Source organism: Acanthisitta chloris, unplaced genomic scaffold, assembly GCF_000695815.1.
Source record: "Acanthisitta chloris isolate BGI_N310 unplaced genomic scaffold, ASM69581v1 scaffold19057, whole genome shotgun sequence".
In the NCBI taxonomy this organism is placed as follows: Eukaryota; Metazoa; Chordata; class Aves; order Passeriformes; family Acanthisittidae; genus Acanthisitta; species Acanthisitta chloris.
Window position 1 is genome coordinate 28,933 of NW_008682271.1, and position 20,422 is coordinate 49,354.

Below are 20,422 nucleotides of genomic sequence, written 5' to 3' on the forward strand. Positions count from 1 at the left end.
ATCCAACACAAACTCCCAGATAGCTGGAGTACAGCTCTCAGGAGAAATGGGTATGGCAGAGGACAGAACGACTGGGGGTGTCTTGCCCTGTAGAAACACACATCTCACCAAGTTTGTGTTTTCCTGCTATCCTGCACAGTGGATCACCAGTCCAAGGAGCTGGAAGCTTTCAGCATGGTCTCCACACAGAGGGCAGGAAAAAAAATCTGGGAGGTCATTGGTCTTCATCCATCACTTGAAGAGACTCGTGGTCTTTGCTGAGGAGCTGACATTGTTGACAGTCCTACCAATTTGTGAATGAGGAATAAGAGCTGTTGCATAGTTACTTTTCTTTCCTGGGTTTAAAACAGTTAAAATTGTTCTTTCGTACTGTCATGATGTCAAAGATTTTCTGGATTCAGGATGATTATTTACATTAAGAAATATTTCCATCACTTGAAGAGACTCGTGGTCTTTGCTGAGGAGCTGACATTGTTGACAGTCCTACCAATTTGTGAATGAGGAATAAGAGCTGTTGCATAGTTACTTTTCTTTCCTGGGTTTAAAACAGTTAAAATTGTTCTTTCGTACTGTCATGATGTCAAAGATTTTCTGGATTCAGGATGATTATTTACATTAAGAAATATTTTGGCATTTAAGTCTGGTTCAGGGAAAGCAGTGTTGTACTGTGGGCTCAGAAACATCTCTGACTTTGATACCTTTGACTTTGGTTCCTTAGTACAACTCTGCCAGTGACAGAATGGGACCTTTGTTTGCCTTGGCCACTGCATAAAAAAACAGGATATGATCAAATCCAGTTAATCATTCACAAATGTCTCATTTCTTGAATCTCTGAGGGTGTATAACACATTTTTGGGACTGTTCTTTGCTCCTTTGGCTTTTGTTATAAGTAAGTTAGTAAGGGGAAAATCAAATTTTGAGTTTTCTTAAAAGGAAGTGGAGGAATCCTGGAACACACTAGGGCTCTGCAAATGTACATTTAATCATTTAAAGAAATGTCTTTTGGCTAAAAGTTCCTACCCGTGCTTGCAAGTTGCACTCAAAGCCATACAACTACATCATTCCAACAACTGATATGAGTTAGCGCCCTTGTTGGCAGCATGAGCAGAGATGCAGGCTGAGCAAATACTGAGGGCTGAATTACCATCAAATTCAGAGCAACTTTAGGCAGTGTGGGCAAAGTGTCCTGGGGTGACTATGCTGATGGTTTCACCAGCTCCTTACGCAGTGGTGTGCATGGAGAGAGACTCAGGCACATCTTGCTGCTCTGTTTTTTTCAGTGCAATGCATTTGGCTCTGCTGTGGAACTGGGCAGTTACAAACATCTTCTGCAAACACTTACACTGTGCTTAAGGCAAGCACACGCTCTCCAAGCAGCAGCAAACCAGAGGAGCGAGTTTTCACACGTGGCACGTGGTGGAACTCCCTGCTGCAGGATGTCACAGGGCAAAAAGTACATGAAGGCAAAGGCTTGAGCACATTCGTGGTGAATTGGTCTATTCAGAGCTAGCAGTGAGATGCAGTGACCTGGGTGTAAATGGGGGTCACTCAGGCCTGCAGAGCTGGAAACTAATGGACATAATGGAGGAGGATTTCTGCCCTTTCTCAGTGTCAGTCATGTATATATATGTGCATACCTTTAACACAACAGGTTGCAGTTGGAGACAGGTTACTGGGTTCTGTGGATTTTAATCAATCTGTTAGTGCACTTCTTGCTTTCTTACTTTATATGTCTAACCCATCCTGAAAACAATGTGGGGCTCTGACAATAAGTTGAAAGCTTTGGACGGATTACATTGCCTTATTGAGTCTGTACCCAGAGCCCTTTGAGGGCTGCCATTGACTCCAGCGGGATTTGGTTCAGACCTCAAGTATATAGGACTCCCTTAAGTAAACTCTTTGAAGGCCTGTAGGCTGCAATACTTATTGGGCTCTTTGTTACTTCTGTGAATAGGAATGTGACCTTTACACTTCTAACAAAGAGCCCTGAATTACAGGACTAAATCTTCATGTTTTGGGAGAGATAAGGTTACCATGCCAGCTCCTCCCAACCCTGCTGTGCAGGTGGCTGAATGGTTGATGGAGGAATTTGTTTGGGTTTTTGTTAGACATGTGCTGAACAGTGCAGCAGCTTCAGAGCTTCTTCACAAGCAGATGTCCATGAACAGTGATGGTCAGGATGGACATCTAGGGTTGTATGTTGTTCCATTTCATGAGTCAAAGCCTTAGCAATATGCTTTTGCCACTGCAGGGTCATTTTGATATCCATGTCAGAAGTTTATTTAGTCTGTGTACATACTAAAAATGGCCACTAGCAGTCCATCTATGTTTTCTATTATCCACCCAGTCCCATGGCCATGTGAGGGGAGGGAGGGATAAATAAGATGAAAGAAGAAAGTGTCAGGTTGCACACTGTCTCTTCCTCTGGCCATTGTCAAAGGCTGCAGTGGGTTACATGGCAAATAGCTGAGTCTGGGTCACAACAAACTGCATATGGTGCCTTTCTTGCTTTTGAAGCTGGTCTAGCTTCTGGTACTCTTCTCTCCCAAACCTGCTATTCCGACAGGAGAAACTGAAGTGAGTGAGAGGAACAGTTTGATTGACAGTGCTATTTTCTACCTGTATTTTAGGTCACTTCCTGGGTAACAACACTGTGATTGATGTACTGAGACAAGCAGGATTTGAAGTGGAGCACACCCCTCCTGGACAACCAATTGGAAAGTAAGCAGCTGCCCACAGATTATTAATCACTTTCTCTCATTTTTTCTCTCCCTTTTTCTGTAACTAAGAGATTATTGCATTAGTATGGGAGGTGGGTTAGGAACCTCCCTTTCTCACCCAAGTTCCAGACAAACAGTTCATTGTGAAGCTTCCATTGTGTGAGTTCAGAAACATAGGGAGCATCAGTGGCTGATTTGTTTGGGTTTTTTTCCACTTGGGAACATTACTTATATCACAGATGCTTCATTATTCCAGCTCAGAAGAACCAGAGTTTATTGCAAGAAACATCTCTTTCAGCTCATTTTACCCCATAGCTATTTTTCCTTTTTCTCTCCATGGGGTGTTAGTTGCTTCTCCATTGCAGACCTCTCTGTCAGGCTGCTGTTCTTTGGTTGGAATTTCAGTTTTTCCTGAAAGACCAAATTTAATGTAGCAGTTAACACCTTGGAAAGTGTGTTGGGTAGGTAGAAAGCAATTCAATATTCCCTGAGCTTCTCCATCTATCTGATCAAGTAAAGCAAGCAAGAAGGACTGATCACCAGGCTTTTGGCAATCTTCAGTATAAGATAAAATGTAGCACAAAATTGTCCTTAGTTGGTGAAACAGGCTTCCTTCATCCCCTAGATGTTTCTCTTTCCTGGCTGTTTAGATGAAGGCTCTGTCTAAAGAAATCGTAGACAATGAAACCATGAGGAATGGTGAGAGAAACATCTAGCTTTGCAAAATTAGCCTTTCCCCTACATGCTGCAGATAAAATTTGGCCAAGATTACTCTGTCATAGGATTGTTATCCTCATTAGGAGAAAGTGTTAGCAGCATGCTCCTGTCCCTGGTGGGCAGACATGACATGGTCCAAATACGAGGTGAGTTTCAATATGGAGGATTAACACAGGGGTAGTAGATCATGTCTGAAAAAGCTATGTTTAATATAGTTGGAAAATGTGGCTGATCTAACCTTGTTTGTGAAACATCGCAGTGATTCGTATAGAATGTATGGCTGAACTGTACATTAAGTGTCTTTGACAGAGCATTTATCCTAAATGCTTCTTGGAAGCTGTTGAACAATAAAAGCATGATCTTAAATAACAATGGGGAAAAGAAGAAGAAAATCTACCAAACACCAGGAAGAGTGTATGTGCAGAGGAGGTTTAAGAAGCACTTTGGCAGAGGGAGAAAAGTCAACATGGCACAGGGAAGAGCAGTAAACACTGTAATGGGCTGGAGCTGGAAATTTTGACTAAAATCAACCAAAGCAAGCAGGCTATAGCAGAACAGCTGAGATGTACTGTTCCTGGGTTTCTGACAAAGAAACTTTCTGCTCAGGGAAGCAGACACTTTCCTCAGCAATTTCCATTTGGTTGAAAGTATCATCTTCCCATGAGAAGTGTTTCAGCTGGAAATTGTGAAACTATTAATTTATTGGCTGTTACAAGCCCTTGAGAAGAACAAAAGATACAGTAGTGTGAGGGAAGTCCACGTCTGGTCTTGAGTTATGTTTATACTCATCGTCACAGACTTGAAATAAAAGATGGGGCAGGAAACTTGAAACAAAGCCATTGCTTAGTGTTGACTTACTTGCATAATGGGGCACCTCTGTGTATGCATTCCCCTACCTGGGCAGCAGTGTCTTCTGTTCAGGATATCTTTCCTAAAATTGTCAGTCCCTGGGGGAAATATACCTGAAAGCAAGTGGACTTGGACTATTTCCTAGACTGATGTATATGTCCTCAGCTGAATTGTCCCACACTTGGTAACTTCTGTTCCCAGCTCCAGACCATAATGTTGGACAGGTTGGTCCCTTTGTCTGGACTAGTACCCTAATTCCAGTGGGATCTGCTCTGAACATTGATCATACAAAACTTTATTAAAGGGTATACTGTTGTGCATGAGTATGGGGTTGAGAGAGAACATAGGGTTGTACCCCATAAAGGTCAGTTATTCTGTATGTTTTCCTGTGGTCTGATGATAAGGCAGATCTGCCAGTCCTAGATGAGAAGACAGAAAGAAAAATAAGTGACGTGGTAAGGAAGGTTAGAGTTGCCCCTAGACTGCATTACTCAAGGTGGAGAAACAGTAGACTACAGAAATATTGAATAAAGAGAAATTAAATATATTCACAGGAAACAGCTTGTTGTCGTTAGAAAAAAAAAAGACACTCTTAGACCTGCACATCAGGGACTGTATTGCTGTCTTGCAGCTGGGGCTGTAGCAATCAGAAGTGCTTGGGGCTTCCCCCTTAGAAATGAGGAGGCTGCTGCAAACCATTTTGACACTTTCTTTTTAGAATAGCTTGTATCTTATGATTTCTGGGCAAGCTGCAAAAGACAGTCTAGTGAAACACTGTTATGCTAATGGCATGTTCAGAAAGCAAAACCAGTTAGTTGTTGTGTTGTTGGGGTCATGTTGTTGTAATTGAGAGCCTTAAGGAACCTTGCATTTTTGTCTAGCCTTCTTTTTTTTACTCTTCTCTTTCCATTTTTAAAAGATGAAATAAAAACGTATGAAAATATTTAGAAGGGCCCTGATGAGGAACCATTTTGCCATAGTGGCTATACTATCAAAATGTATACATTGAATAAACAAATAGAAACTCAAAAAATTTTGGGCTGCTTGCAAAGTAGAAGTTGTTTGGTGGGTTACAGAGATGCCGGTGTTTTCATATTGATTCTTGTGGAGCCATACGTGAAATAAGAGGTATTTCTCTCCTCTGTGGAAACCCAAAAGAGATGTTTCTGCTTTACTTACAAATAAGCTGTGTAAGGGAGTCGAGCCCACTGCATTGCATTCTGGCATTGACAATTGAAAAATTGGATGGTGTTCAGGGAAGATCAGCTGGACTCTAATGTAGAGATTGGTGGGGGTGGACAGCACATGGAAAAAATGCAGGGGTTGGAAAAAAACTGAAGCAGCTGCATGCTTATGTTTTGGCTAAGGGAATTCAAAAAGGGATTGTTGTGGACAGATTGTATGCAGAAGAATGAAGAGGAACAATTTGAGCTGGCACACAGGAACATTGGGAGGTATATCATGTTGAAATTGAGAGTGGTTTTGGATGAATATCAATGATCTCTTAACAGTGATTTGTAGGACAGTCTTTCTCAGGTTAGGTAAGAAGCCCCATTATATGAGAGTAACTACTTACTACCAATGCTGCCTTGCCAAAAAAGCAAATACTACTTTCTTTAAGCTTTCTGTTCCTAGAACAGTATGATTATTATTATTATTATTATTGACATGATTAGTAGTCTAATCTTTATTGTTCAACAGTAATGAAACAATGTTACCATAAAGAGGTGAAGTATAGTCTGGTATGATGTTTAAACTCCGCCTTCCATTTCAGTTTCAGAAAGAACAACAGAATATCTTTTTAGAAAATAACTAGTACTGTTCCTGCATATCCAAAAAAGAGAAAGCCTCTTGAAGAGTGAAACATGACAAAGACCAAAGCTGTTTATGCTTTCAGTTATGTACAGGCTGGGTAAAGCCAGAAGATTGTTGGCTTCCTCTGTCCAAAATGCTAAGCATGGGTTGTGAAATGGCTGCTCTTTAAGCCAACCAAACTGAGTATCTAGAGTCTCACATTTCTGTTGTGTAGTGACAAGCTCAGATTTGAGCCAAATTTCCCATTTCTTAAGGTATTGAGAAAAAGTAAAGTGAGATCTTGTCAGGCTAGAAGAGACAGCCAAGTCATGGAGGGGTTTGATGGCTCCAGAATCCATGAACTGACAAATAGAAGTTCATATAAAGTATATTTAGCTGGTGTGAAACTATTTGGGAACTCTCACTGACTGGATTTCTGAAATCTCCTGGCTCTTCCCATTGATCTGCCTGGTGGCCCAGTGTTGACCTTCCTGAGCTTCTTCTAGAATCCCACTAGCTGACTATTGAAAATACCTTCTTTTAAAGCTCAATCCCTTTCTGTAAAAGAAACCCTGTTGTATTCATCATGCAGAACAATGCCATAAACAGTTGAGAATTTAGCCTCACATTGGCTTCATTTGTTTAGTTTGTTGCCTGGGGGAAAGTGTCCCAAATCTGTTTGCGTGACAGCCTGCAACAGCATTCATACTTGCTTCTTGTTTAGCTGGCTGTCCTCCTTGTCCCCAAATAAAGGCATTGGAAAATCAGTGGCTGAATCAGTATCTCATTGCTTTGCCCTGAGATAAGAAAGGCAACTCTTTTTTGTGGAGTTTTGCCAACTGGCTGTCCCTGCTTCTCTCTGTCTTTAGAAAGCAGAGCTGCATGCTTGGGGTTGGGAGAGGGGACAAGATGGGAGAAAGTTTTCCCTCAGATTGATTCCAGTGACTTGAGCAGATAAAGGGCCACAGCTGCTTCACATTTAATTGGAAACAGCCAAACTGCAAGATCAATCCAGGAAGCACCTGTGTCCGTGATGACTCTATTGTTGCTGTGTTCTCAGAATCAGCTCTGACCTTCTGCCATGCGCCAAGCCCTGACATACTAGACACCATTCTCTCGGCCAGGAAAGTGTGCAGCAGGGCTCATTTCCATCAGACTGCTCTTTCTGATGTTGTGCTCAATGCTCCCTTCTTTCAGAATGGGAGAATTCAGGACAAGCTTTTATGCCTACCCATCTAAATGTTTGAGAGTTTATTGTAAGCTCTCAGAGCTCTGCAGCAGAAATTAATTACCCTTGCTCCTTATGTTTGAACTTCCTGGCCCAGTTGAAGCAACTTATCTTTCCTCTTGTAACATATTCCTTTCCTTCTTTCTGAAGCAAAGAGCTTGCTCCTTCACCTTCTCCTATAGCATCCTACAGGTGTAACCCTGACTCTCCTACTCAGCGTTGTCTCAGGGTGGAAGTCTTTGCTCCCCTAGGAACACTGTCTTCTTCCCCATGGGATGAAGGCACACTCAATCCACACAGTGGTGCTCTCCATCAGGATCCCTAACATTCACAAGGTGATAAGCAGAAATGTGAAAATATTAGACATAACACTGCCCACAGCCCCAGATTGGTAAACGTGCCATTCAATCGCTTACATCTCAGAAAATTTTGGATGCCATCAGAGCCCTCAGGAGTCTCCCAGTAGTTACCGAGTTCCTTGGGATGCCCATGCAGTTTCAGCTTTCAGGTGTCAGCCTGCCAGGGTTGTTACACTGTGCTTAGCTGTGAATTTTTAGAATGTGTATGGGGAAATGTTAAAGTTATAGTGAAACAAATAAAAAATTATTTAGAAAAGAGACCAGCAAAAAAAATATTTATGAGAGCTGTGACACTGCCATTGGAAACAACTGAGTTAATTGAGGAAGAAAAGGTAGAGTTGGGAGATGTTAGCCCATTCTGGATTCCATGTCTTCTGAAACAGGGAAAAATGCACACTTTTTTGTATGTGGGCGGAATAATCTCCCCATTGAGATGCTGCAGTTCTTAATCCTATTGTAAACCTTTGGATCTTTCTCTTGATCTGAGCCTGAGGAACATAGTCCCTTCACTAGCTTCCTTCCCTCAGAAGAAAAGCAAACCCATAATTTAGGGGATTTCTCTGACAGCATAATTTACAGTAAGAGGTGTATAGGGATTAAATGGGGTTCATCTGCATGCATTGGCAAATTTACTGCCTTGTCTAACATTGGAGAATATGACTACTAAATGCTTAAAGTATTTAGTCATGAAAATATGCACATTAGATTTTCAAGGGTTTCCCCTGTGCCTTTAAAATATTCTCCTTTGCATTTTAATTGTCTTTGTGTCTACCTTACAGCCCCAAAGTTTGAGTCAGTCAAAGTAAGTCCTAGGGGAGAAGAAGAAAGTCTCCAAAGTGCAGTAGAGAAGCAAAGTCAATGTACAAGTTCTCAACCATAGAAGCCTAATAATCCTGTCTCTTCCTGAGCAACACATTAGTTAGGGACAGTCTATCTGCATGTTCTTTTGGCCACCTATAAACACTGAACACCTTCTGAAAGAATGGAATTTACCAACTTGCTACAAAAAAAATCTGAGAAAGAGCAAGATAGTTCATGGTGTTGAAGTACAATTATGGAACAGAACTTGTCAGGAATTTTGTGCTTGACTAGTTCTCCCAGTGGGACATTCACTTTTCTCTATAATCAGATTTTATCCTTGGCAAAATTTCTAGTTTCTTTTGAAAAATATTGTTTCATATTCCATATAATTCTTGTTCCTTGGGAACTTGCACTCAGGGCCACTGGGGAACTTGAGTTTGCTTCTTTTTGCTCAAGGGCAGCTTGCTTGCTGAGCTGTCCTGCAGCCAGTGCTAAGGTTTCTAGGGGTTTTGCTGCTCTGCAGCCTATCAGTTTTAGGAGATCTGTATCTCATACTCCATAAACTAGCTAATAGTAAACTTACAGAGCCTTGGAGACTTCAGAAGTTCAGAGATAGTTCTTACCTTATGTCCTAGCCAAATTTTGGAGTTCTTGTTTCCACAGGAGAAGCTGATTTTTCATCCTCTTTCTGCTTCCAGCCAACTCTAATGCAGATCTTTTCACCTGAGGTCATTAGTATGACATTAAAATTCGGTCTGGATTTACTAAAGATAAAGTTGATTCAAACTGCACTGAAGTCAACAACCTCAGTTGTTGGCTTCTATCGGTGCCAGTAGCTTTTAGAGGTCATTGTTAATATGAGATGGTTGCTGATTTTCTTCTGTCTTTGGTTGTGAGGAGCCATGAGAGAATTGGTAGAAAACCGAGAGCATGTTCACACAATTGTGCAGATGCTTCCTATAGCCAATGTAAAAAGGCTAGCTTTTCCAGAGTAATGCTCAGGGGTGTCTTAGACAACTGGCCCAACTTGCTTGCAGTGGGTGCCTGGTTAGTTTCAGATGGCTAATCACTTTCTGAAATTAATTCCCCTCCTATTGGAAGGACTTGGGCCCCATGTTCAAGTTGGACAGTGTCAATAGGCTCACTTAAGCCTTTGGAAAACCTGCACCATCCCCTGTCCAGTGCTATATTGGAACAGTGAGGTTGTGTGGCTTTGTTTGTGTATTCAGCCTGCACTTCTCCTGTGGATTGATGGCCTCTGTCCCAAGTGATATCAATCTGGGCTGAAGTGCGGCTGCACTTTGTAACAGCTCAAGGGGTACAAAGGTATCAAGTGGTATTGTGTGGTTTGAAAGATGTCGTTTATCTAAGGAAGTTTGTGGTCTGTTTGCTGTCACTCTGTCTTGCAGCGCGACTTCCCTTACCTTCATTATCACATTGTCAGGCAAAGAGACCTCACACATTAGAACAGATAGCTATTCCACTCCCAGAGCTGATTCTTTTCCTTTAGCAAGAGGTCTGTGGGCAGTGTTGCAATCGGTAGAGCTGCTTGATTCAGCAAAATAGTGCAGATTTGGTGCAAAAGTCTCACTTTTAACAACTCAAGGTATCTCAGCCAAGCCAGGTGACTTCATGCTGGCCACAACCCAGATTTGGGCCTGAAATGACTGTGTGGGTGTCCCTTTAGGAGAACATGCTGAAGGGGTCAGACTGAGAAGCAAGTATATCAGCTGCTCCTCCTAGTTAAGTGCTAGTAGTAGGAACAGGAAATGCCAGAAAAGTTCTTATAACAGGACTAGTAAATTAAAGATAGTGAATTTATGAAGCACTTGTCACGGTAAATAACTTAGAAGCCAGAATACATTTTTGTGTCATGATCATTAAATCATTTTTATGAGAAGTCAAAGTAAATTCATATGTAATCTGTAAAGTTTGTAAAGAGTTTAATTCATCCAGGAAATCATGTGTTGGGAATACCATACCCAGCTCCCAGGACTAGTAAATTAAAGATAGTGAATTTATGAAGCACTTGTCACGGTAAATAACTTAGAAGCCAGAATACATTTTTGTGTCATGATCATTAAATCATTTTTATGAGAAGTCAAAGTAAATTCATATGTAATCTGTAAAGTTTGTAAAGAGTTTAATTCATCCAGGAAATCATGTGTTGGGAATACCATACCCAGCTCCAGATCAGATATACTTCAGAGAAGCGTTACGGTTTAAAAATCCTTCCACAAGCTAAACTGATCTCTGGAACCTTTGGAGTTTCGCCCTTCTCTGGACCTCATGCTCCATGGAAGTGAACATCATGCCAATATGTTTCCCATTTCCTGGGGATTAAACTGCTGTGTTTGATGACTCAGGACTTTCAAAGCAAGCAGCTCAGTCACTCACTCTGTCTGAAGCAGCCTCAGGTGTCTCTGAGGACATGTTTTCCCTCATGCAGTGATTCATGATCTCAGAGCAGAGGATCAGTACTCTTCTTTTTTTTCTTCCCACAGAGTTAATTAATAAAACAAATTTCTATTAGTGGGTGTTGAAAGACTTTGGCTTTCCACCTACACTCCCAAATGCTCTACATTCCAGGGAGAATGAAAAATGGACCTGTGAACAGAAAAAGGAGGGAGGAAAAATGGATCAGATGCTGTAGATGGATGTAGACACAGTGGCTGTCAAGTGATATGATGGAAGAACTTTCTGAATGAAGACAGTTTCTTGTAATCATGATTGCTAAAAACACACTACTGCAGTAATCCAATTTTGGAATTAGTACATGCAAGTTTAGAGAGAAAGTTTGGGGCACAGGGAGTGTTTGGCATAAACTGAATTATCTGTTTGGATCTCCCCACTTACCTCTTGCTCAGGCAGGTGACCAAATGGAACACATTTGTTCTGCTTGTGGAAACAGTATCCTTTGCCACTGTCAGATTCCTCTGAGACTTCAGTTGGTTGGGAGAAGCACCTGGAGGAGTCACTCTGTCATGGCCACTGTAGACCTGGCTGTGCCCATCTATCTGCCTCATCTGTAGCTCCACTGTAGGATGTAGCTTTTCATCAGCACCAAGACTTAGCCTAAATTTACACCCAGCATGATCATGAAGTCAATGCTTGTTGACTTCAGCAAGAAAACAGTAGGTCCCACAATGGGTCAGAGTTGACAGAGTTGGGGTATTTTACCTTTCTACTGCTGTATGGGACCTAATTTGGTGCTCTCCTCTGCATGTAAGAGCACACTGAAGTCTTTCTCCATCAACTTCCAGGATGTGTCAGGGCTAATAAAATTTTCCTGCTAACCTGTAGCACCTAAGCAGCAAAGTCATTGACAAGCTCCAAGCGCTTTGGTATCCAGTGCCCTTTCTGGCCACAAGATTTGTATCTCCTGTCATCTGACCCCAGCTTCACATTTCCAAATTATTCTTGCAAAAATAGTAGAGGCAGTCACAGAAATACCTCAGTCGGGACAGCACATCCCTGTTTATGTTTGAATGGCCGATACGAATCTGGAGTCCCCAGTGATCAAAGTGCCTATTCAGAGAGATGAGCCCCATGGTGTGTTTGAAGTGAGGGCAGCACTTTGAAACAAGGATGAAGCAGGAATAAATCAGAATGAGGGATGTGGGGCATTAACTACTTTACATGAAATCCCTGCTGGAAAGGCGTGGCCAGTGTTCCAAAGTTTTCCTTGGAGAGTGCTCGGAAGTTGCATACCAGCCTATTTGTGGAAAGCTAAACAGTTTCCTATTGTCCTTGATGTGAAACATTTCCCAGATAAACACTTTCCGCCTCCATTGAAGAAAAATGATACAGCCTGTCCAGAGCTTAAACACAGGGGACTGCTCTGGACTGCTGCTCAGCCTCGGCACAGTTGCTGGTTTCTGTTGGCATTGAGCTTTGCTAAAGGCTGTAGTTCATGTACATGCCAGCATCTTTAAGGAAAGGCTTCATTAGTGAGTGAGACTGGGATAATCTTCAATGGTTTAATAACCTTGTGTGCCCACATCTTTGTGTCTCTGGGTTCATTATACCCCTGGAATGTAAATCCCAGTCCACAGTGGATAAACAAGGTTCACATGGATCTCAAATACTTTTGTGGTGTTGTCTCCTCCTGATTTCTGAAGGGGAAAGAAAATACTGCTAGCTGAAATGAACTCACTGGGGTTTATCCTGGAGAGAAGGAGGCTCAGCAAGGACCTTATTGCTGTCTACAAGAGGTGGTAGTGAGGTGGGGGTTGGTCTCTTCTCCCAAATAACAAGCAATAGGAGAAGAGGAAATGGCCTCAAGTTATGCCAAGGAGGTTTAGGTTCAATATTAGGAAAAATTTCTTCACAGAATGGGTTGCCATGCAGAACAAGTTACCCAGGGAAGTGGTGGAGTCACCATCAATAAAGGAATTTAAAGGGTGTGTAGCTGTGGCACATGAGGACATGGTTTAGTGGTGAACATGGCTGTGCTGGGGTAACAGTTGGACTCAATGATCTTAAAGGTCTTTTCCAACCTAAACAATTCTATGATTCTGCAAAGAGAGTGGTAAATCTCTGCTGCTGTAGTGGGTTTAGGTTGTAACATTGTCTGCATTTGTGGCATTTTAAGTCATTTTAAGGCATTATTCCTGACACCCACAGAGTAAAGGCATCATATTCCAGCACAAAGAAGATCCAGAATTCCCTCCATGAACTATGGAGAGAAGAAGCTGATATTTGAAGTCAGCACTGCTAAGAATCAAGACTGTTTAACACCAGGATAATAGTGATGGTGGTTTGGTCAAGGTCAGTGAGTGGCTCTTCCTCTTCTTTCATCCTGGCAGGTGCAGATCTGAAGGACCTTGTTGTATCCTCACCTCTTGTGCCTCTGCTCTAGTTTGGACACACACCTGGTTTTGTTGGGTGCCACCATCCTGCCTCCCAGTCTGATGACCTTTCCCAAGGAGCAGCATGTCATTCCACTAGTTGCCCTGTAGTCAGTGGATGCAGTAGATGCACAGATTCACTTTTTGCTACCATTTCGTCAAAGCAAACCTTACTTTGAGTTTGTGACAGAGGAATCATCTTCCTTCCCTAGAGGCATGGGATTTCTTGCTAATGTTAAATGAGAATTTTGCACTTGTATCAAACTTTCAGATAGGTTAAGTTTTAGGTTGCAAATGAAATTGGGAATTGCAACTTCCATTGACATTTAGCAGGCAGTGAGGTTTTAAATCCCTGAGGCAATTTTAGAAACATTCCCCTCAAGGAAAAAGGACATTGACTTGAAAGAAAGCAGAGTTAAAAAGAGTTTCGTTTGTTTGTTTTACAAATGCAGCCATGAATTTAGAGCAATTTCTATGTATTCAAGCATTCATACTGATAGCAATCATTGCTGAATGGTCAGCAATTCCCACTCAAGTCAGTGAAAGGCAGCAAATGAAATGCACAGGCAATCAAAAGTGTTTTTAATGAGGTGATGGAGCAGAAGATTGATTTTGTTTTCTTCTTTCATTACTGGTGTGCACTGTCTCACTTCCCTCCCTCTCTACATCCCCTGCCTTTCCAAGAAACCTTGGTCAGTCTGTGAATGACAGACTTGATGAAGTCTGTGGCGCCTCTGGGCTTTTTAACTGTTGGACTGTGGTATCCAGAAAAGGGCTGAGCTCATATCAGAGCCTTTCCTCGTAAAGCCTTACTCTGTCCTGCTTATTTTCACATACATAAGGACATACACTCATTTTTATCTGTGTGCTACTTGGGATAATTCAGTTCCACCTGGCTGTCAGATTGAGCCTTGCTAGAGAAGGGAGGAGACAGAGGGACAGGTGTGAGCAGAGTGTCATCATTTGCTTCTGAAAAGAGCATTGCTTGAGTAGCCTCCTCTTCTGTTCAGAATTAACTGGCTGGTGGGGCAGCCCCAAGCACTCAGTCTCATTGTAGAGAGATGAATCAGAGGAGTCATTACACAGCTTTAACTCAAACATCTTATGTGGGCAGCGTTTCAATGGCACAAGGAGGTGGCAGTTTTGCAGTCTGGCTCATGCTCACCTGTCCACAATTCTTCCATGTCCTCACCAGCACATCTCTGAATCTTGGCTGTATTTCTGCTCACTCTTCATCTGAGGTGGGATGAAAAACTGGAGCACAAAGAGTTTTAACTCACTGGGGGAAACTATGACACACTAGCTAGCACAGCTAGTTTAGTGTTAGTTAAACTACTAACACCATAACCACAGGGCGATCCCTCTCCTGTTGGGATTTGATGGGCAGCACTGTGAAGTCTGAGCTATGAAAGCACTGGCAGTGCTGTGCTCCTCTAAATAAATACAAGACACTTCTCAACCACTGTGGAGCATGATGCAGAGATCATCTGGGTCTCCATCCCAGTGCCTAAGACTCACCCACTCCTCTCAGCCCTTTCTTGTACATATGTTTCCTGTGTGAAGCTGTTTCCAGGGAAAATAGGAGATTTGTATGGGCTTTCTGTTTCTGGTCTTAGTGTTGCCTGGTACACACCTGTCAGTCTCACATGTGGTATGGAGGCATCACCTATCCAGGGCTGATCTTGCTGCTAGGCTAGACTGCAACAGCAGAAAAAAAAGTCAAGGGCTTTCTGTGTCTGACACCCACATTAATTCAGCTCTACTGTGCAGGCAGCGTAGCAGAAAATGGGGTTCCCTATGGACCCTTTTGGCTAAGGCAGCATCTCTGGCCTGTGTTGTGAATCCAGCACAGTGGAAGGTAGTTTGAGGCAAAGAGGAGTCCTTGCTTGTTACAAGATGAAGTCCTTACAGGAGGACTAGCAAGGAGTGATACTCAGTGTGGATTAAGCAATAGTGGCAAAGGCAGAATGAAGGTTGCAAGCATAGAAGTTAAACCCTTGTTCCTCCAGACCCTTTGAAAATGAAGTGTATGTTCCAGTGCAGGGCCATGTTGCAGAGACAACCTGATCCCATGAGGCTGGTAGGAGGGCACACTCTCCATGGATAGAGAAGGTAGTTCACTTTATTAAGGCATACTAAACCCCATCAACTTTAAATTACCAAATTATCCTGAGAACAGAAGAGTGATTTTGAGATTAAAAACCCTCTTCTACCAAAGGAATATTGGCTTTTCTGCAGTTTGAGCTGGATTGCAGCACCACCTCATGACAAGTCCTAGTTTGGTCACTCACAAAGTGTTACAGCTTCACTTAGTGATAAGAAGCTAACGTGACTGCTGGAACTCATGCCAGATGCCAGGCATAGTTTTGATGAGTCTATAACATCTGCTAGACTTGTGATATTGCATGTTTTTCCATAGTTAGGCAATGCTACAAGTACTTGGCTGTGATGCCCTCTCAGACAACTGGCACTTAGATAAAGCATTTCAAGGCAAACAAACAAATAGATAAACCCAGGCTAAGAAAACACACATGCACATACAATGGAGGGAGGAAGCTTCCTAAGTGCGACTTAGGGAGCAGTAGAACAAGTGGGTTTCGTTTTCCTGGTGTTTTGCTTAGTGCCATTTGGGGTTCTCTTCATGGGAAGAGAGCTGGGCTTAATCGCTGGTTTTGTCTACATTTGTGTATATGAGTGTATAAACAGTTTATGTGTAAGTCAGGTCTGCTCAAGCTTCTGATGAGCCATTTGTCATTCATGTTCACAAAGCACCCCAGTGAAGGTTTCAACCATTATCCATCCCCAGTCTAATTTATTTTTCCTTGACAAATTAAATCTGCAGGGACTACACAAAGGACACCTGAGGATCTTGATATCTCTCTGGTCAGGGAAGCCAGTTGGCCTAATTCTTCTGCTGAGCCAGCAGAAAGCCCCTAGTAGCCATGCATGGATATTGCCTCCCTTTTCTCTATTGGAAAATTACTGTCACCAGAATTGCTCTAAAGACCCATCACTCTCCACCCTCTTTTCTAAGCAGAGACTGTTAGTAGGGGACCTAAGTAAACCCCTATGACTTCTGATGACCCGTGCTAGTCAGTTAGACATAGAAGGAAGGAAGCACTGCCTTCATGCAGACCCTCCTATGCCTGCATTTTTAGCTGTGTTGGTAGGTGAGCCCTAGAGCTCCTGTGCAATGAGGTCTACAGCAGAGTTCAGGGAGGGAGGCTGCAGAGGCTGTCACCTTTGTACAGTTGAGTGCTGTGTTGTTGTATCTTCAGGATGCTCTGGCTGTATCTGTCTGTCATCGTCTCATACCCTTTGCCTGTCAGCTTGCTGAGATGGAGTTCTTTAATGAATGTGTAATTTAATTCTGGGATTCCTAAATGTACCAATAAAAATAATAATTATAGACATTGCAATGAAGGAGAGACTTTTTCTGGGGTCAGTGCAAGTTTTCCTGATTTAAGGGGAGAAGACCTGAAGCCTGTTCTTTGTAACTAGTCAGTGAGATTTGCCTGAGTTCATTAAAAATCAATCTCTTCTGGCCTCAGATGTCTCCTGGATATTCAAGCTCCTGGATGTTCAGGGCCTAATCTCATAGGTTTCAATTAGCAACCAAAAAAAGAGAAAATAAAACCTTCTTTTCTTCCTTAAGGTTTCATCAGCAATGTTCATGCTTTTTTAATGAAAACTTTTAGTGAAAGATGGATTTGTCAGACAGAAACAAGTATTTGATACAACTAGTTTCATCAGCATGAGGTGATACAGAGAGGGAACGTGGGTGAAAGTGGGCTAATACGTAGAGAGACCTTATGTGAAGTCCATTAGCATTAGAGTTGACAGAAGAGCATTAGACATAAAAGCAAGTGGAGTTTGAAGGGAGGACTCTTGTGCCTTCATCACATTTTGAGGGCTCTGTCCATTACCACACAGTAAAAATGCCCACAGACAGGCTGAAGTGTTGCCTGAATAGGGTTTTTGACAACTGTTTTGTTCTTTTCTTGGAAACACTCAGGCCTTGTGATAAAGACAATGCCGATGGGCTATAACAGTATTTTGGAGAAAGTCAGAGTGGCTCTGTCTGTGTTCCTTTTTTTAGTTCAGCATCCATCAGTGGCTGAGCAGATCAGATGTTTTGTAGTGTTGGCTACAGAGAGGAAAAGTGGATTCAGTGTAACAGAAATGTGGGATCTCTTGCAGACATGGTCTTCTTATTGCTCTTTGGTTCCACACTTCTGCCTGCTGCTTGTTTTAAGTGGTCTGTGTCTCTCTTCTTCTGGTGATAGCAGCTACTTGTGTGCCTCCATTATCAGTCATCTCGCAATTGTAAGAGCCTCGGCTGAACAAGGTACTTCAGGAAGACAAGTTGGCATGCTTGTACAGATTTGTGATCCATCCAGTATCTCATCTCTGCCAGGACCCAACTTCAGAGCATCAGAGGAAAGTGCAGGCAACAGCACCAGGCAAACGTTGAATAATCTGCCCTTAGTTTAAGTCTGAAGTCAGTGAAAATGTGCAAGTCCCTCAAGCTAGGCATTTGGTGCCTTGCTCAGTCGGTGTCTCTGTAAAGAGTTTTTAAGATGTGATGGAAAATATGGACTCCTGCAGATGTGTCCTCTCCCTGGAGGATCCAGCAGAGAAGGGAAACTAATTCCCAGTGGAGACAATCTGGGAGCAGAATTCAATTTGAATTGAAAGTGAGCAAGATGCAGACAACAGTTGTGTATTACCTGTAATTCGTCTGAGGAATCAAATCAAGTATCCAGTTTGGGGTTTATGTGTCAGTCAGCTTCTCCATCTGGAAACCTGTCTGGATGACAAGTGCTGGAATTAAACAAGTGCTTCCTCACTTTCTTTTCTGTGCTTAAACCAAGGTCAGGAATGGTTTGGGAATAAGAACACATGAGAATAGTTTTGCAACTGAATTAACAAACCTGCCTTTGTGCATGGCTGTACAGCTCTGTGTCCCAGAGAGGAGCAGTAGGCATCAGGAGCTCTATTGGCTTAAAATGGAATTAAGAGACAGACAAGTTTTGGAGAGTATTTCTAGTTTGATTGTGGCAGCTGGAGGAGAAAGCAGGATTTGTTGAGCCCTTGACTTGCTCTTCAGTCACTGAGGTCTGAGATTGTAACTGCTGAGATGAGATGGTGGCATTTGTTCTCAGACACTGCCCAAACCACTTATTAGCTGTAGAATCAGAAGTGACCCGGAAGTGAAACCCAGACCAAAACTTTGGAAGTGTCATAGTTAGATCTGGAGAAACTTGGTGTCACAGATTGGACCAAGAATTTTATGCTTTGCAGAACCTGTTGGATGGTGGAAGTTAATTTCCAGCACCTAAAAAATGTGCTGTGTACAGTTAACATGACATCACCTTGGAAAATCATAGAAAGATCAGAGAGTTTATAAAGAGAAAAGAGAGATTACATTTCCTCATAATAAGTCCACCATGGTTCTTTATTAAAGTAATATATGTGTGTTTATTAAAAAGTTATTAAAAGGAAAGAGCAATATATTTACTCTTGTTAATAATGGTTTTCAAACCTTAACGGACAAAACATGTGTGGAATAAAACTTGAAAATATTCCAGTTCAATAAAAATGCTGCCCTAAAGTCTTCTTTTGTGGTGTAATATCATCACTGTAGATTCATCAGAAACCCTGTGTATTCTTGACAAATTGGGACACAAGTCAGGATTTCCAATCCAGAGGTAACTCTGATACTCTAACATTTGTTTCTGTCCAAAATCAGGGAGGAAAAGCAAAAATACTGAAAATTCATGGCAAAATTATCACTTAAATGTTTATTAGAAGATACTAAAACATTCCAGTTAGCATTAGGTGGCAAGTCTTTCAGGTGTGCATGGACATATGTGAATGTGAAGGCCTCCCTCCTCTGTGAAGTAGACATCCAGAGCGAATCAGATGTCCCAGGACACCTGCATATCTGTGTGCTCCCATGTTGAACCAATCTACCTGAGCAGAAAAGACTCCATCCTGACCTATGGGATAGATATTCTGTCCAAGGAGCTCTAAGTCCCACTTCCATAAGACAGTGAGGCACCAAAGGCAGCTGCATTGTGAATATTTAGCTTAAGCAACACTACCCAGGCAGAAATAGCTTAGCACTAAATTGGTGTGGTGGTGATAACACAGTGGAGATAGAAAGAATAGAGCCTCGGGTGAGGCTTTGTGTGCCACGAGCAGAGAAGGTTCATACTTGCTGTTAATGAGCAGGACTGGAGGATCAACCCATCCTTCGTCTCGGGGCACAGCCCATCCTCTGAGGCTGGAGTGTGCAGCTTACAGTTTTCATGAAAGATGCATAAACAAAGGATTATTCAGTTCAAGAATTGAACCAAAATGTTGAGAAGGGGAAATAAGTTCAGAAAAGTTTGAAATGGAACATTTTGAGGATGATTTTGAAGGCAAGAAATGGGTTTTGTTGGGTTTTGTCATTTTTATATATTAGTTGGGTTTTTCTTTTTAACTGAGATCAATTTCTAGACCAAAAAAAAGGCACTTTGTAGCATTTAAGTCTTTGAAAACAGAAGACTAAAAGGAAATTAAAAGCTTTGTTCAGAAAGCCCTGAAATAAAACATTTTGAGTTTTCTGAAATAAAAGAATTAATATGAATATGTGGAAATGACATCTCACAAATGTTTCAGCTGCCCTCCCTTTTTTCAAGTTGCAGAAAGCTTGTGTTTCTTCTGTTCTCTAGCCCAGCTCCACTTTTAATGAAATGGAATAGATAACAAAAATTTTACTTGTTACTCTTATTTTATAGTTTCTCAAACTGAGATGGAAAACATCACCATCTGTGGGAATATCTTCACCTCACAAGCTTTTCACTTCATTTATGCAGAGTTGAGGGTTTGCACATACATGTATGTGTGTATACTGAGGACTGAATTCCCTTTCAAACTAAGGCCATAGTTCTTGAGCAACAGTGATTCTTCCCAGAGAAATAGTCTGACGTGGATTCTGAGTACAGAGATACCGTCCAAGTTTGGAGTGGACTGTAATCTAATTTAAGTACTGAACCTAATTTATCTGCTCATGAGATGTAGCTGACTATGGTAAAAAAAAAAAAAAAAAAAAAA

General features: G+C 41.9%; 1 protein-coding gene across 1 annotated transcript in view; it reads left to right on the forward strand.

Annotated features, from left to right (window-relative positions):
- Positions 1-2,630: 2,630 nt before the first annotated feature.
- The window catches only part of LOC103805809 (metalloprotease TIKI2-like), a gene marked incomplete at its 5' end in the record, with an annotated part of 44,863 nt that continues 27,071 nt past the window's right edge, over positions 2,631-20,422 (forward strand). The window contains one exon of the mRNA XM_009078472.1: positions 2,631-2,721. Coding sequence (XP_009076720.1) covers positions 2,631-2,721 — 91 coding nt within the window. The remainder of the gene's footprint in view (positions 2,722-20,422) is intronic.